The 23,409-nt window shown below is 42.4% G+C and overlaps 1 protein-coding gene and 1 long non-coding RNA gene across 12 annotated transcripts in view; one reads left to right on the forward strand and one right to left on the reverse strand.

The window, feature by feature from the left end:
- LOC116083188 overlaps positions 1 to 5,628 on the reverse strand; it is an 88,291-nt gene extending 82,663 nt beyond the window's left edge. For both annotated transcript variants that reach the window (XR_004115633.1, XR_004115634.1), the window contains exon 1: positions 5,240 to 5,628. This is a non-coding gene — a long non-coding RNA (uncharacterized LOC116083188). The remainder of the gene's footprint in view (positions 1 to 5,239) is intronic.
- Pde4d (phosphodiesterase 4D) overlaps positions 1 to 23,409 on the forward strand; it is a 1,511,116-nt gene that overhangs the window by 1,446,995 nt on the left and 40,712 nt on the right. For 9 of the 10 annotated variants that reach the window (XM_031359970.1, XM_031359969.1, XM_031359971.1 and 6 more), the window contains one exon: positions 10,715 to 10,827. In XM_031359970.1, coding sequence (XP_031215830.1) covers positions 10,715 to 10,827 — 113 coding nt within the window. Of the gene's footprint in view, positions 1 to 10,439; positions 10,629 to 10,714; positions 10,828 to 23,409 lie in introns of those variants that run through there. The other variant, XM_031359977.1, reaches the window with a different exon arrangement.

The following is a 23,409-nucleotide window of genomic DNA, read 5'->3' on the forward strand; positions in this document are numbered from 1 at the left end:
TATATATATATATATATATATACACACACACACACACATACATACATACACACACTAGGTCTACAAAATCAGGAGGAATGGAAATTTAAAAATGGAGATATCCAATATGTAGAAACCTGTATATTATATAATTATGATTATCTTGCAGATTTATTTAACATATGGGTAATAGAACATGCTTTAAGGTGTGGTTTATCAAGAGATGGTAATGGCAGAAGGAAGAAAACAATCCAAAGTTTAGATGACACTTGAGAAATGAACATTAAATGAACCACAGACTGTCTAGCTTCTGATTGGTTCACATCCATTACAAATCCCTGACAAGCAGGTGCACATGTGATTTCTCAAGCTTGTTTAGCTGAAGATATCTATTTGGAAGAATATTGTAATGGTTGGCTTCCCTTGCACATTCTTTGGGATATTTGCGGTGATCCTTCTCGTAACCTCCTTGTAAGTGATGCTCAGCTATGACCTATACTGTGCCCCGATCGTATTTTCATGTGCAGTTACTGTGCATGGTTTGGTACAGTCTAACAAAGGCTCCTCTGGGTCTGAGGTTGTGCATTCACATTCAGATCTTAATTGCTTAGCACTTGAGTGTTGATGTTGTTGATAGAAAAGTTGTAATTTTTTATGATCAGGAATCTGAATAAGGGTGCTCCCATAGTCTCAATATCTTATTATAGACTAGTTTAAGTAAACCACTTTGTAAAGTGGGTCAGGATACTAATTACTGTTTGAGTGTTTACTATAAGTCAGATACTGCCCTTGGGGTTTAACATGTATTTTCATATCCATTTTTCATAATAACTGTGCAATCTCTAATTCATGAAATGGAGACAAATGTGCAAATGCTACATAAAGATCGCATGGAACAATAACACAGCTGGAATTCTAGAGTTCCAGTTCGGAGTGATTCAAAGCACTGCTCTTTCTGGCTTGACATTATACTTCCCTGAGGAAACTGAAGGAGGGGGGCTATCCCTGGTATAATCCCCAGTTTTGAACTCTCTAGAATGTCTCGGTATTCTCATTTATAGGGGTACCATGCAATAAATACATATTAACATAAGAATTTGTCTTTCTGATGCTCTGTCCATAGTATACATGGTTTTCTTTTCTTTTTCTATGTGTGCTGTCTTAGGGTTTCCATTGCTGTGAAGAGACATCATGACCAAGGCAACTATTATAAAGGACATTTAATTGGGGCTAGTTTACAATTCAGAGGTCCGTCCATTACCATCATAGCAGGAAGCATGGCAGCATGCAGGCAGACATGGTGTTGGCAAAGGAGCTAAGAGTTCTGCATCTTGTTCCAAAAGGAACTAGGAGAAGACTGTCTTCCAGGTAGCTAGAAGGAGGTCTCAAAGCCCAACCCCACAGTGACACCCTTCCTCCAACAAGGCCACACCTACTCTCATAAGGCCACGTCTGCTAATAATGCCACTTCCTGGGCCAAGCATATTCACACCACCATGTGCGCTTTATATGTGTGGTGTGTATAAGTACGTGGGTGGTCGTGCACATGTTTATGCGGAGGTAGGGTAGAGATTAAGTGCCTTCTTTGATTGATCTCCACTTAATTTTCTGCAGCAGATTCTTTCCCTGACTCTGCAGCTCACCAGTTCAGATAGTCTGGTTAGGTAGCTTGTTGTGGCCTCCATGTCTTTTCCCCCCAAGAGCAAGGATTACAGGTGAGCCACCATACCCACCTGGATTCTATGTAGATTCTAGGGATCTGGGACTCTGATCATCACGTTTGCAAGGTAGAAACTTTGTCCACTAAGCCATATCCCCAGCCCTAGATTTAACAGTTCTGAAACCTTTATTTGGTAAAAAGGTCCCAGTCTTTTTGGAAGTGTGTGTGTGTGTGTGTGTGTGTGTGTGTGTGTGTGTGTGTGTGTCTGTGTCTGTGTCTGTGTGTCTGTGTGTCCTTAACATGCTTCCATTGTTATAAATATAATGACTGTATCTATGGCATTACTTTCCTTTAAATGACCTACAATGAAAGACGATTGGGTGTAAAGCAGTGATTTTTGAGATAGTTAAAAAAGAGGGCAGATCCTGATTCTGAATAAGTTTCTGGGGGCAGTATTGATTAAAATACATTTCCTCCCTCCCCTAGACATAAATTTTCAACATAGAGTCCTTGGTGACTTCAGGGAGGTCAGTGAACACTTTTAGGATAAAAAAAGTATTGATCATTATGCTAAGTTTTCTGGGGACATTTGAGTCAGAGTCTTCTAAGTATTAGGCTTCCAAAAAAGGTAAGAAGCCCTGTGTCTTTTAAATTGCAGAGATATGAGAAAGTCCACCTTCCATGGATGACCCCCTGACGGGCAGCCATTTAAGATGCTGTGCCTTCTAAGGGATAAGACAGTTCAAAGATGTAAGCAGTACTCTACACAGGCTAAGTACAAATAGAGTAAAGTTTGTGACAAAAACACATACGGATACAAGACAGATCAGAGTCATAAAGATAACAAACTTATTTTTAAGACTGAAATGCCATGTTTTAGGGAAGATTTTAACAAAGGTATGAGGCTTAGTAACTTCTTGGAAAAGGAAAATGTAGCAATGTTTACGTGTGGACAAAGTTTGGGGTTAGGGAAACAAATGGGCTGATGAGATGGGAATGAAGTGGAAGTTCAAGGACATTGCGAAGGACATAGTGCTGAGTATTGTACTGAAGGAGAAATAGAAATCCAGTTATGGCTATTGGAAGGGAAAGATGAGCACTGAGCTAAGCTGAGTACAGGGTCTGCAAGGTCCCTCACTACATCCTTGATAGAATCCCTTCTTTCAGTTTTGGTTTAGGGTAGCACATTACTTTCACTATGTTTGACTATTTCTGCCCAGTTTCCTGCCTATATTAATTACCTTGTAATTTCAAGTTATACTTACTTCCAAGGTCATGCTATGTATGTATGCCAATCCCTGTCATTTAGATTTTAATATTCAGATTTAACCAGCAGAACACTGATTTGCTTAACTACACCTAAGTTCTGCAAATGTGTCTTCCTGAAGCTCTTCAGAGAGAGAGAGAAAGAGAAAGAAAGAATATAAAAGAGATAAATATGAATATATCTAGGGAGCCATGGTCAGACTATATTGCTACTTGAATCTGACATGGAAAAAAATCTTATGTGTTTCAAAGCAAGGATATTTATTGATTATGGACATATAACTATCTTCTGAAATCCTGTAAATGTCAGGATCTATCCTAGACATGTTTTTCTTTTCTTTTCTCTCTTCTCTCTTCTTCTCTTCTTTTCTTTTCTTTCCTTTTCTGCCTAGGTACAAGTGTAGAAAATCACAAAGACAAAAGCTAGCAAAATTGCACCCAGGTTGAACAACTGAGAAGGTATAGTTGCAGATGCACTGGTTAAGACATCCGATTTTTGTAAGAGAAAATACAGTCATGACCTGGCTGACTGGCCTACCTGGCACACTGTACCTCTTAGTAGGAAATGTGGCACACCATGCTCCTGAGTACTCTCAAAAGTCAGAACACTGCATTCTGAAGTTGCTTGAGTAGTGCATAGCTGCCCTGCTGCTGACGTGTCCACAGTCTCCATGTGCCTTTTGATGTGCTTCTTCCTCAGTACAGACTTTGGCGGTATGAGTGCTCACTGTCCAGCCTGAGGTTCTGTGCTAGCTAATCACAGTTGATAAACTTCCACTATATAAGTAGTTGCCCATGTGCAACAAAGCAGGCACTGTTCCCTGATGGCAGAGTTTAGAAAGATAATTAAAGCAAGCTGAAGCAAAGTACTCTGTGAACTTAAGCGTGATAATAGTCCAAGGAGAAGGGGGCTTGCACCTCACACTCATGACCAAAGGCATGACATGTTGAAACCAAAGTTTATTCAAGACTTTTCTGATCTTCTAAAGACATGTATCCTAAGAAAGAGTGAACCCAGGAAGACACTAAGGTATTGTAACTGTGTAGAAATGAATAGATGGAGATTTAATTACAGTGGGTCACTGTAGAAATTAAGAAGAAATTGTTGAGTTTATTGGTTAAAAATTAAGTGGGAATATGGTGGGAGTGGGAAGGAGATGGACAGAAATGAGTATACATACATATTCCAGGACTTCCTATCCATCAATAGTTTTATTTTCCTGAAATAATTTATATTTTAGTTTTAAATATGAAATGTACACCACATTCCATAATTGAACTCAATCACAATCCGTGAATTGTGCCTTATAGGTATTAGGATGTGAAAACTATTTCTTCAATGTCCTTCAATGAATAGTATTGTTTATAATTGCATACATGTCCATGGAGTCCCTAACCCAGATATATGATCTCAACTCATTCCGACTCCAGTTCTGTGACTAAAAGCCTACCCCTTCTCACAGTGATCCTGAGAAGCAGCTGCGTTTCTCTGCTGCACTGTCAGCTCAGGCAACCTGGTGTTAAGTTCAGTCTCTTCAATGATTTAAAGCAACTCACCATTTCACTACCTCAACCAGTTTTGTAAAAATGGAGGAAGGGAGATTTTATAGTATGCCTTTATCTCATAAGCCAAATGATGTATGTATGTATGTATGTATGTACGTACGTACGTATGTATGTATGTATGTATGTATGTATGTATCTATCTATCTATCTATCTATCTATCTATCTATCTATCTTCATCATCATCTATTTTCCTCCCTCCCTCTTCTTTCTCTCTCTCTCTCTTCCTCTCTCTCTCTTTCTTCCCCTTTCTTTCTTTCTTTCTTTCTTTCTTTCTTTCTTTCTTTCTTTCTTTCTTCCTCTCTTTCTTTCTGTTTCACTCCCCTCCAACCCTAATCACCTTAATCTTGTAATTTCCTTTGTAGAAGAAAGTAACTTGAGAGATAGTTTTAAAGAAGAGAAAGCCAGTACCTTCTGGAGTCATACTGGGCAAGTCCCTCCATTTATGTCTAACAAATGGGATAACCAAATGCATCTGTAGGATTTGTTTGTTTATTTATTTATTTGTTTGTTTTGAGGCAGGGTGTCACTGTGTGGCCCTGACTGGCCTGAAACTGCCTTTGTAGATGAGAATGGCCTTGACCTCAGAGATCCTCTGACCTCTGCCTCTTTAGTGCTGGAATTAAAGGTGTGGACCACCATCCCAGCTGCTTCTATGGGATTTTAATACAGAGGTTGTCTTAGATTAGAGTAACAACCAGAGAAGCCAACACTCGTATAAAGTAATATTACTATTTTCCAAAAGTAATATTCTCATTGAATGGACTTACCTCCTACAGTCTCATGTGTTGTGCAACCCTAGCGTATTCCAGGTCAAATAAAACAAGATCCCACGTCACACGCTTGAGCTGAGTGAGTCAGCAAGACGCTCCAATCTTCCTACCTGCTGATCCCTGAGATTTGCACGGCCAGTGTCAACTCATGTGTCAGATTTCTCAGATTTTCTTCCAGCCCCCTTTCCCCTGAGCAAGGCTCTCTGTGGCAGTTCCTTCTCTGTGCACATCCATGAATCTCATTGTCCATAGGTCCAGGTGTTTGGGTCTGAAATAGCCTATCAGCCTTTCTCTGTTCTCTACTATGCATGAGTTACTTAACATATTGTTGTAACACAATACCTGCCCAAACCACACAGGCAGCATAGAGGAAGAGTCGGCACAGAGAAGGAAGGTGTGGTGAGGTGCAGGAAGGCAGGAGCTTGTGACTGGGACTCCGGATGTACCACATCTCATGGAGAACGGGGGGGGGGGGGGGGGGGGGGGGGGGGCGCTGACGCTCACTTGGCTTGCTGGTTTTCACCCTTCTTATCAGCCCTGGCTGATGGTCTGATGCTGCTCACACTTAGGAAGGCTCCTGGCTCTTCAGTCAATTGTTTCCTAGAAGGCTCTCATAGACTAGTCTGAAGGTGTGCTTCACCCATGTGCTGGGTGGTTTTGACAATCTCCATTAACTGCCATATTCTGCTTCTTTTCTCAAGATAAAGGATTCCCTGCTCCACTTTTGTCCGATGTGACTTGAGTGGCCCTCTTTTATTGTCCCATAGCCTACTGGCCTCCTCCCTTTTCTACTGTATGGTGCTAAAACTGTCATTGGAGACAGGCTCTAGTTTCCCCTTGGATAAGGGTCACACTCATACACACTGTGTTTCTGTGAACTCCAATAAAGTTCATGAACTGTAGTGCCTCATGAACGTTGAGTTCTTGATCAAATTAGAAGTTAATAGACCTCAATCCATTTGTAAAATTCTACTAGAGCACTCGTCAGCTTTAGGAGAAAAAAAAAAAAAAACCTAGTGGGAAATAGGAAGAAAATTCATTAAAATTACACGCATCTTCACTGTGAACATATCTTTGAAGGCAGGGGTGAACGTTTATATATTTTATAAGATATAAAAATACTTCAAAACGAGACGTTGATTCCAGAAATATCCTGAGAAATGAGGGCAGCTTGCCATCAGCTCTCGGGCTTCAACATGTTACATAGACACACTGAAAGAGAAGCCAGGGCCTTCATGTATTTCCCATCAGATAAAATGCCTTGGTGCTAACCTGTACAGATCTTTTCCTGTAGCAGACTCAAGGAATGATTAGTTCACATGGGAGGCAGAAATCTACCTTCTCCAAACAGCATCAACTCTCCCCTTAGGAACAAAGGACATTTAGATGGGAATGGGCTGAGGGAAAACTGGAATTAATTAAAAAGGCATGTTTGAGCATTTTCTCTTAGAAGCTGTCTGATGTATTTGTTTTAATTTAAAAGCAATCAGAGTCAGCTGTGATCACTCTGTATGATTTTTTAAGAAGAGTTGCAAATAACACCCAAAGTTTGTGTTCTCTCTCTCTCTCTCTCTCTCTCTCTCTCTCTCTCTCTCTCTCTTTCTTTATGTCCTTTAGTAGTAGGCCTCTCTAGGAATGACTACAAACTTATACTGACCTTTAGCCCCACAAATATTGACAAAGAAACCAGCTAGCACTTACAAAGGTTCATGTCCTGTAGCAGGGATCCTTTTGCCTCTCAGTCAGTTGTGGGAAGAGTAATGGGTCCAACATTTCACAAGGAACTGAGTACAGCCTCTAGCCAACTGCTGTGGCTCCTAGCTGACGGCGCTTTTCCCTTTCAAAGACAAGCTGCTGCTTCAGCATCCTCTCCTGGAGCCCTTGGCAAAATGTCAGGCCATGTGTCAGGGGAACCCTTGCGCACATTTACTATGACGGAAGCCAAGTGCAGGCCCACAAATATTGAGTATTCCTTATACTCAGGAGAGTTAAAGCAGACGCATGGGTATTGCACAGCTCAGGGTGCCTTGAAGAACACAGGATAACAGAGGTGATGCTCACTGTTATTCCTCAGCTGCCCGTGACACAGCCCTTTCCCAGTCTATGTGGAGTTTAGCCAATAGTGTTTGCTAGGGTGTTTCCTTTCAGTAGTTCCTCAAGTGAAGCACGACTCGCACAGTTAAATAGAAGAGTTTTCATAAATTTTTAAGCAGGGCCATAGCATATATGACCCCCTAGGGGTCATTTTATTAATGAATTCGATGTGTGTTCTTGGTAAAGGCCAACATTAAACTGGTTCACTGTGTTTGTCCAGCTAGCTGCAGATGACATTTAGGTGTGTTGTCTGGTGTGGTGACTCAATTTCCTGTAGGATAGCTGGCAACTCTACATTGAATTCCCCCACTCGCCAGGGGAGGAGGGATGCAAAGGTCAGTTACACCACGTCTTAAAACAGTGGGGGTTAAAATCCCTGACTCTGAAGACTTAATAATGACCCTGAAAAACTGTAGCTAGACACACTCTCAGTCTGGGAGTCTGAAAGAAGCAAATTCTAACTCGGCAAATCCAGCCATGGTTTTATAAAAGAAATTTGTTTATTCTGCTGTACATAAATATTCTCTCACCAGTACGTACAAATGCTGGGGTTAATTTCATTCTTTAAATATATAGAGAACATGTGGAACATTTTGGAACATATGTATGTGACCTTATTTGATTTCTGATAATCAAAATGGCTAAGCCATGACTGGAACATGAACTGGATCTTCTGAAATCAATTGCTCCTCACGTCGATATACCACCCACTGAAAGGCAAAGCCCATGCCTAAGTGTCTTGAAACATGAAATTGAAACTTTCCGGAGTTACTGTTCCTCATTAAAAAAAATAAAATAAAATAAAGGCTGAAATATAATACATAGAGCCATATTCTGTTAGATCCAAGGTCTGGATTCTACTTCTGATTTCAGAAAGCTTTCATGAAGATAGCCAAGGTGGGGGTAGAGAGTGCGGGCCACACACTGGGAGGTCCCCTGGAACTCTGACTTTCTCAGAGTTGGGTGGCAGGAGGCAGAGACATAGAACATCAAGCCTTAAAGACATGTAGAGAGGATGCCTGGCTTGGGATAACTGGAAAAAAATGACAGGAGATGGATTCTACACAATAGCTATGCCTCTGAACTCACGGCATGTACAAACTATGAACACTCCCTCAGCTCTAAGTTAATTTCCTCCTGCCATTTTCTGTATGCTTGTTTTACATAGAGGAGGGAGGAAAGCAGAAACACCCAAACTGTATAGTAAATAGACCACCATGGCATCCAGACAGTGCTCCATTTACATAGGGAATGGATTCAGTATTTTGAAACATTAAGCTATTGTTTCAGCGCTCTAGTTTGTGGGACTACGAAGGACTCTCCATGTTTGTGTATCTTAATATTTTTGCAGTTTTATAATCAGGAAAAACTAAACATAAAATATTTAACGCTTACCTTGTACAATTATCTCTAGATTGTTTCCATTGTTAAGGAAGCATCAACCTTAGATTTCAGTTCAAGAGGCTTAAGCAATTGCTGACTTAAGGTCTCTTTGGAGATTAGTGAAGGGGGAACGCACAATAAGAGAGGCAAATTTCAGTACTCAGCAGTCAAAATGAAGAGCACACAGCTCAATAATGTCGGAGAAGGACAAGCCAAGAAGCAAGCCTCACACACTCTAAAAGTTACTGAAATGTTTACAAATCTAAGGAAATCCCAGAATCCTGAGATTCAACCCACCTCATTCTTTGCCTTGCCTGCTAATTAATGGAGTCTACATTGGGTCAGAATTTCTTTTCCCCACAATACTGTAGATCAGAAGATGAAAAGCAGAACCCCACCACTTCACGTAAAGGCTTTTCCTTTCTGCTGACAGTTTTGCAGGCTAGACCCCTGGGGTTTCAACTTTTCTCTTTCTGAAATAATATTGCTGTTCAGTTTTGGAACTGATCGGTTTAGGGAAAGTGCCCAAGTTCCCTGGGTCAACTTTTATCAACAGAACCCATTTCCCCACCTTGCTTCTGATAGTTCATTTCATCCATAGTGGGCAGAAACAGACCTCCAGACTTTCTGTCTTGAGCCCCAAGTCCGGGGTTCTTGTGCATTCTGCAGAGGAGACATGCCAGCGCGCGGCATGTGTAAACTCCTCTTGCCCCATGGTTCATTCCCGTTGCTGTTCCTTTAAGGTAGCTCTAAGGTAATTCTGAAGGTGAAATGTAGCCTGTTGTCACATTCTAAGGCATTCTGACTCCACAACATAATGGTTTGTCTGTTTACATCTAACCCGAATTTTAGAGGGGTTGGCTGAATGCTGGCAGTCTGCCCCTAGTAGAAATGATTTTATTCCCTTAATTCACTTTGAGTAAGTAAATGCTAACCTCTGGGACACAGACCCAAGGGAACTCGCAAACCTAAACCTGCAGGAAGGGTAGTGCCTGTCCTAATTCACCTTGTGCCCAGGACACCTGGGCCTGGCAGGCTGCGCAGGGGCAGAGGGCCCAGGACTCGGCTGTGCACCCCAGGGTCCCCGTGGGGCAGGTGCGCGATCGCACGCGCCTGCGCGCTGGGGGGGCCGACCAAGCTGCGCCTGAGCCCCGCGGGGACCCCAGGCGGCGGGCCACGGGCGCTCCACGCCGGGTTTTCCGCGGCTCTGGTGCAAGAACAGCTCCACAGCAGCGCCGCACACACAAATGCGCGCGCGGCCGCGCCTCCCGGCTGCGCTTCAAAGCAGAGAGGCGCCGGCTGCCTCCGGGCGATGCCGCCGAGAGGTGGCAGGGAGGGCGGTCCGGACGGCGTATTGCAACTCGGAACCCTTTCGTAAGGAGTCGCGGGGGAGCCAGACAGCGCCGCAGGGCCGTGAGGGGCGCGAGGGGGAGTGTTCCCGGAAAGCCAGCATGGAGCGGCGCTGCGCCCGCCCGCCCGCGGACCTGAGCGACAAAACAGGAAACGGCGGCCGCGGCTGATTCATTGGCTTCGCGCGCGGGGCTCTCGGCAGGCGGCGGCGTGGAGCTGGGGCTGCGGGACGTGGACGTCCGGGAGCCGCTCACCCGTCTGCGGGGCGAGCCCCTGCTCGCACCCCCTCCCCCTGAGCCGGCCACCAGGGGCAGCATCCAAGCGCAGGGAAGCCCGTGCTCGCGCCGCTGAGAATCCACCCGCCGTCCCCGTGCCAAAGTTGGCCTTGCAGCACTTTGCGCCCCTCCCTGGAGGCTGACCCGCGACGTCAAGCTGGAGCATCTCGGCCAGCCTGAGCCCGGCCCCACTAGTCCAACCTCAGCCCCACGCGCGCCGCCGGGCCCTGCAATATGAAGGAGCAGCCCTCATGTGCGGGCACCGGGCATCCGAGCATGGCGGGGTACGGCAGGATGGCCCCCTTTGAACTCGCTGGTGGTCCCGTGAAGCGCTTAAGAACTGAGTCCCCCTTTCCCTGTCTCTTCGCAGAGGAGGCCTACCAGAAACTGGCCAGCGAGACCCTGGAGGAGCTGGACTGGTGTCTGGACCAGCTAGAGACCCTACAGACCAGGCACTCCGTCAGTGAGATGGCCTCCAACAAGGTAAGCCCCTGTTCTGGTTCGGGTGTCAGTGACGCGGCTTAGACTGCTGTTTCCCACGCTGGGGAATCACCGATCCCTGTGGCCTGGGGAAATACAGAGATAATTTTGTCACACTTACTGCAAGTTAGCTGTTCTGCTCCTTTGGAGGGAGGTTCCTGTTTGTACACCTCTCTTCAGGTAGATTAAACGTTTTACAAAAGCAACTTTGCAGCAAAGTTCGAGTATCCCTAGGACGAAGGGTCCTTAGAGTGACACTTTGCCCTTGCAGCAGAAACCAGTAGGGTCTGATGGTGGCGCGTTGCATATTATCAAAGGCACTGCTTAAGATTCCCTGTTGGAAATAAGAGTTGCAGGACTCCATGAAGGCACCTGGAGGCCACCTCCTACCTCGCTGAAACTCAGAAGAGTTCACTGAACTTGCAACCCTCACTTCCATTTCCCTGGTTCTCAGGGTACCTTGGAAGGATCGAGCCTTTAAATGTTCTGTTTCCTGTATGTACAATCTGCAGAGAACCAAGTTAGAAGGGTCCTTATGCTGCCTTTGTCTCCCTTCAGTCTTGGAGACCAAGTCCGGGTTTCTGAGGTCATTTAGCCGCCACTAGGCTTCAGCTGGGCATTTGGATCATAGGTGCCAAAGCGCTGCTGGTCTTGGCAGTTAGTTAATGGAGCATGGGGGGCTGCGGAGTAACCTTCAGCATCAGGCAGCCTTTAAGCAGCCTGGTGATAAGGTAGAGTACTTTCAGAGTTGCATTTAAAACAGCAACAAAATCATGTATTTTACGTCTTCAGCTATGCAAAGAAATAATTAAGATTGTGTGTTTTTTAAATGACCGGCTGGCCTAGGGGCCAGGGAGGGAGGCTTCTAAGTATTTGATGCAAACGACTGAAAGAGTCAGTAGAGATCTGTGGCAATTAAAAGGGACTGTCTTTTTAGACTGTTCTTGTAGTTTTGAACACCTCTTTACAAGGTCAGGAGGGTTATGACTTTTTAACCTCTTGTATCTGTCCGTGAATGATGCTTTACTCAGCGTAGTTTCTTTCCTACCTGCTTTATTCCTCATGCAGATTTTTTTTTTTTTAATAAAAGATGCCTTAACTTGTCAGCCAGCCACTGGATTGTTGTATCTGTAATACCGTTCATAGAGATAGCATTTTTGCTGAAGTAAAAAGTTGACCTTAAACTAACGAGGTTCCCTAAAAGTAATAGCCCATCTACTGACCCACCGGTTTGTATCATATTGATAATCAAATCTGCATTCTTGCACCTTTTTTTTCTTGTGGTCATCTGGGCCTCATTTCTAAATTTGGCTTGGCTCTTCATTTGAATGACCAGTTACTGCTTTCTTACTGGGACTGTTAACTCCCCGCAGCAGCATTAAGTATCATCATTCTCCCGGGACTAACAAACTGTGATATTTATTAAAATATAATCATCTTTTTAGAATTTGTTTTATACAGCAGAAGACACGTGCTGAGTATGTCCAGTGTCTTAAATGCTGAGTGGGGTGTTATTGGTAGGCCCATGTTCCTGTATGTATGTGGCAAGTGTCTCTTTCCGATCAAAATCAGAAAGCCCCTTGGCCAGATACATGCATTTGCCTGTTGTTTCAACCTCATTTGACGATACTTTCAACATAATTTAACCATACTTTCCATGCATCTGAGCAGCCACTTTCCCTAAAATCCATATTCTCACTGTTGAAACCTGCATTTGAGTTTAATAATTGATGTGAGATCGAACAACATTGTGACTTAAACTGTGAAATGGCTTATGTCTGTGTTTTAGGCTGAAAACTTTACGTCACAGAGATTGCTCAGAATAATGCCTGTCTTTTATAGGCACTAAATTAGACAGGGCTCTGTCTTTTTAAAAAATGTTCATTGAAAAAGGTTCCTATGGGAGGTAGGTTAATTTGGCCGAAGTTAGATAGTCATAAAGGGAGAAAATAGTCTTCAAAATGCATTGAAAAAAGATTACTGGCATGACACATTATGCACTTATATATATATTGTACTATATATATATATATATATATATATATATATATATATATATTCACCCAGTTAACAATTGCTTGAACTTTTAGTGTCAGAGCTATTCGTTGCTTTATAAATTCATTTCTAAACTCTTAAGCCACTTGCATGATCTTTCAGAGATGAGAAAGTTAAGTTAGAAAGAAAAAGAAAGTTCCTGATAATGGTTGTAACGTCAGCCTTCTGCTTAATAAACAAGCCACTTCCAACCAGTGATAAAGTGGGTCGGAACAACTGGTCAACCAAGGGCTGGGAGAGACAGCCTGCCTTCATTTTGACTGGCAATGTGAACAGCTTCTTTGGGCTATTATATCTGAGTGAATGAGTCTGATAAGATACTTCTTAGTTGGTAAATTTATTGCCCTATATTCAGTTAATGTATTCAGTTCTCTTTTGCCTTGAAGTATCAGGGCAGTATTTTCCTCTGTGAAAGTTTTAAGCATTTTTCCTAATATATTAAAAACAATAATGCACCAATAACAAGTCTAGATTTTATAAACTGATATAGACAGGATTTATTATGGAGGCAATTTGGGAGACAAAAAGCAGAGAAGCCAAATCTTTAAGCTTGTTAACAGAGAATTCATATATTTAAATAATCTCAGTAAAGAAATTTGAAATATTTGTAGTCTTAAGGTGATGTCTAACAGACAACATATTTTCTGTATTGCTGTCACAGTGTACATAGGCTGCCTGCTTGGGACAAGAATTTGGTTGAAATCTTGGCCAAGGCAAGGGGTGGCTGTAACACATGCTGAATACTTGTACTGGAGGCGTAAGAGATTCCAGATGGCATTTAATTTGAGTGATTACATCTACAGCATTTACTCTCAAATGCACATTAATCTGCCTAAGAGTTGTACAGATTTCTACCCCTCCCCCTGCCCCCGGAACCAGCAATTGAGAGCAATTTCAGTGAGGCCTCAGAGCTTTAGAGGTGGACAGACTTGGAAGTTCATTCTGTGTTTTGTTCTCTGCTTGGCTGAGTAATTAAAAAAATTATAATGTAAACTTTTTAAGTTATAGTTTCCTTAGCATAGTCTGGGGCATAACAGTAACCATCTTGAAAGGGCAATAGAAGAGTTTGAGGTCAAATTTTCTTGAGTTCCTTTTGTCTGAAATATTCACTTTTATTAGTTTACTGCATAAGAGTAATTTTTAGTAGAAATTCTATGTGTCATAGATTTTTGAAGTCTGTCTTTATCATCCATAAATAAGTAGAATATTTTGAAGTTCTAAGTAGATGTTCAGGCATTTCTTAAATTCCAGATAGAATGGGGTATTTTTCTGTTCTACTGTAACTGGAAATATAGGCCTTGCTAGCCTTCAGGAGATACATGTATGAGTTTGGGGACACATTGCTGTCCTTCTAGACAGATTTTTGCAAAGCTAAAATACTTTCAAAGTAAAATACTTTAAGATGCAGAATACTTTCAAGAAGTTTCTGGTCGTACGTTTTCCCCCAAAGAGGTCAATTAAGGGTGGGAGGTGTCTGCATGAGTGCCAACAGGCGTCTGGTCCTCGAGGTTCACAGAGATTTCTTTTCACACCCTGTAACAACCCTCTCATGACCTAATAATGCTCATTTTACTAGGTCTTCTATGTAAGTTCAGTGATGCTTGCAGGGGAAAAACGAAGTCCTTTTGAAATAGCCCTAAAACGTATCAATCTAAAAGTGTTTACTTGTTTCTGCTCTCATACTTTGGGGGCTGTTTGGTAGCTCAGCACTGTTGGAAAGCACTGGGCTTTCCAGCGAACTGCAGGTTGGTCTTGACATTGGGATCCTTTGCAAAGACTTAAGGTTTTTTCCGTGGTTCACTTCAAAGGCACCCTTACTGGCCTTGCACACGCCGTGACGAGTTCTCTGTGAGTCTTGGTTTGTCTCTGTGGTCCATTTCTGGTCTCTTTCTCTGCTGTGAGTACAAGTGAAGCTGCAGTTCTGGAGCCCGGTTTTTCTCAACTATTTTCCCACTGGCTCCCCCTGCTGCCGTACATGTGCCAGCACATAGCACAGGCTAGCACTTGCTGTGACTTCGGAGAACGGTTTTCTTCAGGCCAGGAGGTTTGCAGGAAGGAAGATGGGGTTGTTCACAGCTCTAGCTGAGTCTTAAGATATTCCAGCCCTGCCATGCACAAGTATGAGATAACTCTGTAGGACTGAAATCCCATTATGAAGAAAGCTAAGTGAGTTGCAAAAGACATTTTAATTAGTGACAATTTAAACATTTTTAGATGTTAAAACATAAAAAAAGAGGATTCTTAAGAGTTCATATATATGCCTAAATAAATATATAAATTTTAAGAGAAAAGCTCTTGTATAGTTATAGAAACTGGGAACTTGGCTTCTTGATATTTTGAGTTTGGTGTCTTATGCTTCCAACTCCTCAATAAAGGTAGATTTGGGAAAGCTCTTTTTTTTTCTCCCAGTTTGTATTTAGATCCCCACATAAAAGATAAAAGCATAAGAGATTTGGAATCCTTTATATTGACACCATTAGAAAAATTTCTCCATTTGCTTTTGACTAGTAATAAAAACAAAACAAAACACTTGATTAAAATGCTTTTGTTTTATACACATATGTGTGTGTATGTGTATGTCTGTGTGAGTGTGTGAGTATGTGTATGTGCATCTTTCTGGTCTGAAAACATTTCTATAAGGATTTTCACTTCATTGACTAGTAAGGTCTTTGATTTTTAACTTAACAAGACATGAGAGACCAAAGGGAAAAAGCCTAGTGTCAATGGTTCAGTTCTTTGTCAGCTTTCGGTGTTGGTGAGCTTAAACTAACCCCTCACTCCTTGCTTCTATGTTTTATTAAATAAAACAATTACTAAAAGAGTGCTTTCAGTTATTACCAACCAATTTGATTTACAGGAAAATGGTAGCTTCTATGGCACGGTATTATTAACTATCCCGCCCTTTAAAAAAAAAAAATCTAAATGTAAGGCTTAGTTGAGATAAAACAGTGTCCTTACCATGGTTAAAGTTTCCCTGGACAACCTCTTTTCCCAAAACCAAGGCCAGTAGACAATGCTTTGAAGCACCTGAGGCTTCTAATACTTGTGGATATCAGTAATAGGAAAGTGATTTTTTTTCACTCCAACAGATGGGGGATGCACCTAGAGACTGTCTTAAAGAGCAGACAAGCCCATGATGTTCACTAAGACATTAGTTCAGTTGGACACAGCAGCTAACGTAATAATGTGTTTATGATCTTGTACTGTGGAAAATACCAAGTGTTTTTCTTTTGTTATTGTTTAATATTCTTGGCTTTTGGAAATATTTTGCTGAACTTTCTATGTAAGGAAGATGAGTGACATTTACTTGCTGGCTCCAAGCACGCACTATTAGTGCTTACAGCAGCTCTGCAGAGTGGAAAGAACATAGATGTTTGTCGTCAGGGGAACTTGGTTTCAGATTCCAGCTCTGCTGTTTGCTCCCTAATAATTTGGGCAGTAAGCCTTGCCTTCCCAAAGCTCAGTGTCTTCATTTATAAACATAGCAGCAAGAAGGGAAATAGGATTGAGATGCTGGGCTAGGGAGGTAGAGTGAGTGTCTGCCTAGTATTCAGGAAGCCCTAGGTTCAATCCCTTGCACAGCATAAACAGGGCCGCAGGCTACATGCCTGTAAATCCTAGCTCTCAGGAAGGGGACAGAAGGAGTGATAGTTCAAGGTCATCCACCACTACATAGAGAAATCAAGGGTAGCCAGTAATATGGAAACACTGGGGGAGGGGTATAAGGAGAGAAAGGATATGTAGGGAGGGGAGGGAGAGGGAGGAAGAGAGGAAAGGAAGGAGAGAGAGCATAAGCTACAGCGTACACAAAGTCCAGCATGGTGCAGAGAGTACACTGAGTGCTCCATACATTATATGTATCCATAGAAAAAACGGGAGCTTAAGAGAATCCAGTATTGTATTCCTTGTAGTAACATAAGACAGTGTTATTTCTGTTCTGTTAGAAAGCGTAGTCTCTGTTAGTGCTGTTCCAATTTTGTGATTCCCATGTGCTTTGATGTGTGGTGTTATACGTTAAGTTTTCATTCAAAGCAACTTTAAAAGGTACTCACAGAAATGTTAAGCGATGACAGCTGTATTTCTCTCATCTATATTATGAGTGACAAGTGACAAAACGAGAAGGCTTGCACCTGAGGTCCACACCTTTTGCTCACCTCAAAGGGATCCTGAGTCTTGTCATCTAGCAGCAACAGAATAATATTGCAGTTCCGTTGCAATTAGAAGGACATGTTGGGTTTAAATGAGGATTTTCTTTCTCTGTGAGATTTCTCCACTAGGGGAGAAAATAGTGCATTTCTACAAGGCAGTTTCCACTCTGGGAACTCCAGTGGCCTCTGGGGTTGTCTGGCTAGATTTACCCTCTGCCTTTTCCTAGTATAAGTTGGACCTCTTTACTTCTGTGCATCTGCTTTCTGATCTGCTATAGTTACCACGATGATGTCATGAATTTTGTAGACAGAGTCAGGAACACAGTTGGTCCTGAACGTGTCCCATCATTTATTTCCATCCCTAAAAGAGCACCATTAGTCTTTTCTATGGGGGTGGTACGTTAAGTAGGGGTCTGCTGCCATCTCGACCCTTCTGATGTGTGCCTTCCAGAGGGCTGGCAAGACTGCTCCTAACCTAGTGGAATCACTGTAATGGCTCATTTTCTCTTGTTTCCTTCCATGACCTTTACGCAGCTAGTATCTTGTTTTTGCATTTGTTTTCAGGGAGTTCATATCTTTTGCTTCTTTCTGTAATTTTACAAATACATTCTAAAAAAAACTAATGTTGAATTTTCATTGTTGTTTGTTTGTTTGTTTAAATGCCTGAAACTCTGAGCTTTTTCTGGCAAAAATGCAGAAAGCAGTGGTGAAGAACAACCTATCCAGTTTTCCCTGTAAATAAATGCATCTTTCCCTCTGAATGGTACCGGAAGTACCCAGGCACACCACTTCTTGTTACTATTTAATGTTCAAAAAAGCATGTTCAAGACACAGCCCTCCATCCCACTTTATAATATCTTAGCCATCTAGCATACCTCAAATATTTCCTTGCCTCATCAGAAGAGTGACAGGCACCCATACACCAGTATCATGGGCACACCTAGCACTTAAGCTTTGATTTGCAATATCACATTATAATAGGGGGTTGGGATTCCTTAGAGCGATAGTTGCTTCTAGAGAATTGGCCAGGGAATATACAAGGAGAGCCTGGAGCATCTTACGGTGCCAGAAAGGAAGGACGTGATCACACACACCGAACTCCCCCGATGAGGACATACCAGCCTGATGCAAGAGTACACCGAAAGAACACCCAGTGGCCTGGGCTGGAACAATTTGAGCAAGAAAATGTGATATTAGGTTATGACCCAAATTATAAAACAAACACACATAACCCATACTGGAAACAACAACAACAACAACAAAACAAAAGCCCAAGCTGAGCAAATGATACAGGCGTAAATAAACTTCTAGGCAGGAGCACTCCAAGTCACTGCTGTAGGTTCTGCCCATAAGAAGGGAGAGCTCCATTCCCAGGCCCCCAAATATGGAGACCGCACAATGATTTCCTTCCACTTGGCACAGTATGAATTGGGTGGGTGGGGGCTGGGGAGACTTTACTCTGCGGTGCCAGGTTGTCAAGGCCAACACTGGCAGCTGCAAGCCGTATTGACCATATATCCTTGATATGATCTGATAGAAATGGCTCTTTGTATCTATTAGCCTCATCCGCGGAACATCACCCCAGTCTATTACAGGAATAAGTTATCAGATAAACTGCAGTCAGTGACATTCTACAAAATACCAGGTCAGAATTCCTCAGAACTGTTTAAGGTTACCACAAACAAGGAAAATGTAAGGAACTCAGAAGCGAGAAGAGCAAGGTACTGTGACATGGTATCCTAGGTGGGCTCCTGGGATGGAAAAGAGACATGTCCTAGAGGCTAAGGAACCCCCCAGTCATCAGTGTGTGCTGGATCACTGCAGCAATTATAATTGCAGCCGGTGTGAAGTGTCAGAAACAGGAGAAACTGAGTGTGGAGTAGACGGGACTTTTAGTCTGTCTTTGTATTTTTCTGTGAGTAAACATATTTAGAACAGAATGGTTTAAAATATGTCACCAGCCTCCTAGGCACATCTGAATGCTACCTCTTCTATGAAGCTTGTTTTACTCCATTTTCCCCTAGACCTCCCACCTCAGCCTCCAGCTTTCCTAATTGAATATGACACTTTTTTTTTTTGACCTTGCAAAGGCCTTTATGTGTGATTTTTCCTGACCTCTTAACATGGCTTGCTGTTGTTTTATTCTGGCGACGAGGCTTCCCATAGTTCATTTATCCAACACTCAGTATTAATGTGCCCCTGTGTAGGTGTTCACATAAAGTGAGACCTAGCAAGTGACATTGGTTACTGCAAATGTCATTTCTCACTTTGGATTGGAGAGTCGAGCGCTAGAATGCCTACTTTTGCGAACATGTTTTCCTTTCCTTATTAGAACCCTGATCGATTCTCAATGGGAATCTCAGTATCACATAACACAATGTAACATATTCTAAATTAGTCTTAAGTTGGTTAAATTAAAATTTTCATCATGCATAGGCAAAACAATTCAGGTCATGTAAATGGCTTCCCCTTGTTTCTTTGCATGACTATTTGATCGGTAACATTCTCCTTATCAGCTTATTCCAGCTGAAAGGAACGTGTTGAGATGTTTTCCCCATGAGCCTGAGAAAACATGATGTGTGTTTTGGGCCTTGTCTGTTGGATGGGATTCTGGGAAGTTTTGCCCAGCATATGAGCTTTAGCTCCTATCAGGCCTGCAGGACAGCCATCCCTATAGGGATAGCCCTAGCTCTTATTATACTGGCAACAGTGTGCTGTGCCGATATAGGCACCATAATAGGAAGCACTTTGGCCTGGCATAAACAGGTCTAGAGTATGGAGAGCACAGTTGTGATGGGGATGTATCCATAGCAACCAGGCTAAGAAGTATCTGCCATATTGGAATACATTCTCACCAATGGATGTGGCCCCCTCTCCCCTCAGGAGGCTGACTGGCACTCTCAGGGCCACTGTGCCTGTTCACAGCAGCACTCTTGTGGTGTTGTTTCAGTCTTAAAGGGGAATAAAGACATCGTAAAGAAGTATGCTTCAGAATATTCTGACGGGGACCTATCAAAGTGGATTTCTTCTCTTAATTTTCTTTTTAATTTTATCTGATCATTCTGATCCAAACTGATTACAGAACAACTGACATTTCCCCACAGTGGTAAAGCTGCAGAGGAAAAAAATATTTGATCATACAAAAATGATTATTTTTATTTATTTTATCATTATTATTATGTATTAAGGAATTATATATACTGAATTATACAAATTTTTTAAAAGCTCATTTCTTAATAAGTAACAACTTATACCTTTATGCCAGCTCCAGTACTTAGAAAAGGAATACATTCTTTGCCTAGGAATGATTCTATTTTGTATTGGCTAGGTTTGTTTTGTTTTGTTTTTAAATTTTAGGGGAGGACAGTGAACCATATAACCATAGTGAAATTTGTAGCAAAAAAATTTAACAACAAAGTTACTTTCCAATTTAGAGATGTTTTCGGTTTTTAGTAAAGAGTATTCATAAGTATTTGCAATTGCATTTTATATCACTCTGTTATGTATGTAAATGAGAAAAACTCATTTCACAAAAGAGGCTAAGCTATAATTCTGTTGAAAGAATATTTTAAAATTAGGACAAACATGGAGTGTATCCCTTTCTTTGGCTGAGGGCTGAGCTTCCTGTATCATAGTTTTTATATTTATATTTTTAATATTTCAAGTCAGCTTCAAAAACTAAATTGTGATAAAATGAAAAGGATTTTAACATCCTCTTTGCTGTCAACTGTTGACTTTCTGTTCTCTGTTTTCATGATTTTGTATTCTCAGTGTAGTCCCTTAGTTCTACGCAAGGGTACGTGGAGATGAGGTTTGAGACCTCATAAAGCTTCCAGAAATAGACTTATTTCTTATTACACATCAAGAAAAGATTAGTTTGCCTGGGAGTTGTTGTTGGACCCAGAGCTCAGTTTTTCCATGTGTCGTTAGTAGTTGAAGGGCACAGAGGACAGTCAAAAAGCCCGTGAGCTCACTCACAGAGCCACAGCTCTGTACTCTACATGGAAAGACAGATCCAGTGGGCAAATGGCTTCCTGCTCTTGGTCTTCCTGTTGCATATTTTAATAGTGTCCTTTTGACACATATGGCTTCCACCATAGCTAGTTAGAAAAGTCCCGCTCAGTTGCTTAATGGGAACCACTTTTGTGTGTGTTTGCTTGAACCTCTAGCTGGAATTTCTAGTGTAGTCCTGGAAGCAATGCACTGTATGTCAGAAACTTTCTATCATAATCCACAGATGGATGGAGGGAGAACCATACGTATTCTCAGGATACATTTTGAAAGTATGCACAGACATTTAATTAACTGTTTAAAGTGACATCAGCAAAATGTTAATTCCTAGAAAGGGATCCTCTACTTACCAGAGGATCCTACATCAAGAGTCTAGGACATCTTGTTCTGCCTCCCTTCTTGCCCAAGTTTTGTCAGATGGGATTGGAACTACCTCAGCCTCCAGCTCACTGCAAGAGTGGGACTCAAGGCAGCCTGAGAGGATAAGAGGTGGCCCAGAAGGCCACTTTTTAACAAGACCCTGATCTTTATGGGAAGGCATTGGGTAGGATAGGTAGGGATAATATGGGATGAAGCCTGGCTGGTGGTGGGGTTTGTGGCTGCAAACAGTTCAGGAAAGGGATAAGCAGCCTTAGGATTTTAAAATTAGTTCTACTATAAGTTGGCTTGGAGCTGTTTTTTGTTTTGTTTTGTTTTGTTTGGTGGTGTTGTTTTTGGTTTTGTTGTTTTTTTTTATCTAGGGACAAAAGGAAATCAGGCTCTGGATTCCTGGGTTGGGGTAATAGGTGAAAACTGAAGAAAAGTAGGGTAGAGAACTTATCTATGGAGTGTAACTGAGAAGGAGAAGCTCCAGCTGACCTAGGGTCAAGACTCTGGCTGGAGGCAAACTGCTCCGCTGGTGTTCCTGCCCCTTCTCTCCAGCCTCAGGGCTCCTATGGTGAAATGCAGTTGTCATGAGAGATTGGGACAGCCTGGAAGGAAAAAAAGAAATCCCAGACAGGTCAGCCAAAGGGTGCAAAGATCTAAGGGAGGACCGTCAGCTGTGGATGTGGGAGGAGGGGAGGGGCTGACTGGAGAGTGAGATTTATGGCCGAGGTGTATTTCACGAGGCTCAGCCTCTTTAGCACTCCGAGCTGGTGTCACCTCCTTCACCTGTGACCTCCTTGAGTCGTGGCCCAGTAGCAGCATGGGTAGTTTGCTCAATCCAACTGCTGGGCCATCCCCTGAGGAACATGTTGTTCGGGAGTGAAAGAAGTTGAAGAGGCATGGGCATAGTAGGGAGTGTGTGCTTCGAAAGGATGGAAGAAACCATAAGTATGCATGGGTCCTGGTAACGGGCTGTCAGCTGCTACTAGATGTTCTAGTGGAGCGAAGGGGCAGGTGTTGGTGACCCTTGTCATCATTCTGATGTCCCCTACATTCTGATGAGTTTTCTAATTCCAAGACAGGATGAAAATGTACCCCACACTAGAGATGTGACCTTGGATAATTAAATTATTCCCATTTCTCTGAGCCTGTCTTCTATGTCAGTCAAAATGTATATAAACCACCTCTCAGGACTTGTAAAAAACAGAAGCAAAGCTTCTGTCTGGTAAAGTGCGTAACACGCTACATACGCATGGAAGCCCCGTGGACTATCTTTAGTAGGGATAGCACTGCAACTATTTTTAAACTTAAAAGGTCAACTTTATATGCTGCTGTATAGGTGACCCATTGCAACTGGAGCTTGAGTCAACAGGCATGGGGGAAGCTTACAGGGTGCCTTTGAAATCCTGATACCCAGTCGCAGTGATTTATGGGGCCTCAACTCTCTCGAGTATGCGATACTCACTGAGTTTGTTTACTTTAGTTTTAGTTTGGTAGCCTAGCACCGTGTGATAGCATATTTTTATTTAAACTGACCAGTTAACACTGGTCACCCAGAGAGATCGTGCATGAAGGCAGACATAGGAAAGCGAGCCCTTGTAGATCTTCATTCTGGTGTCCCAGAGTTGGCCTTTTTTCTTGTGCTTTGATTTTTTTTTTCCCTCACCCGGGGAAGATTTCCAAGGCTCTTGGTTCTGTGCAAGCCACTGAGACTGTAACTAAGGAAGTACCAAAGATGAACGAGGATGCTAGGTATCTTTCCTGGTACAAGTCGAAATGAGAGCTAAAAGTCGACCCTTCCTTGGACAGACTAGACATGACAATCCAGCTGAGAAACAGGAGTGCAAAAGATGACCTTGAATCTGGTGCCAGCTCCGTGATGAGGGTTTAGTCATGAGTCTGACACTAGCCATGGCCAGCGACAAGAAATTCCCTAGTGTTGCAGTTGTCATAGGGGTTGAAAATGAGTCACCATTTAGGTAAATGATCCACTTTCTATTTACTG

Source organism: Mastomys coucha, unplaced genomic scaffold (genome assembly GCF_008632895.1).
Source record: "Mastomys coucha isolate ucsf_1 unplaced genomic scaffold, UCSF_Mcou_1 pScaffold8, whole genome shotgun sequence".
In the NCBI taxonomy this organism is placed as follows: domain Eukaryota; kingdom Metazoa; phylum Chordata; class Mammalia; order Rodentia; family Muridae; genus Mastomys; species Mastomys coucha.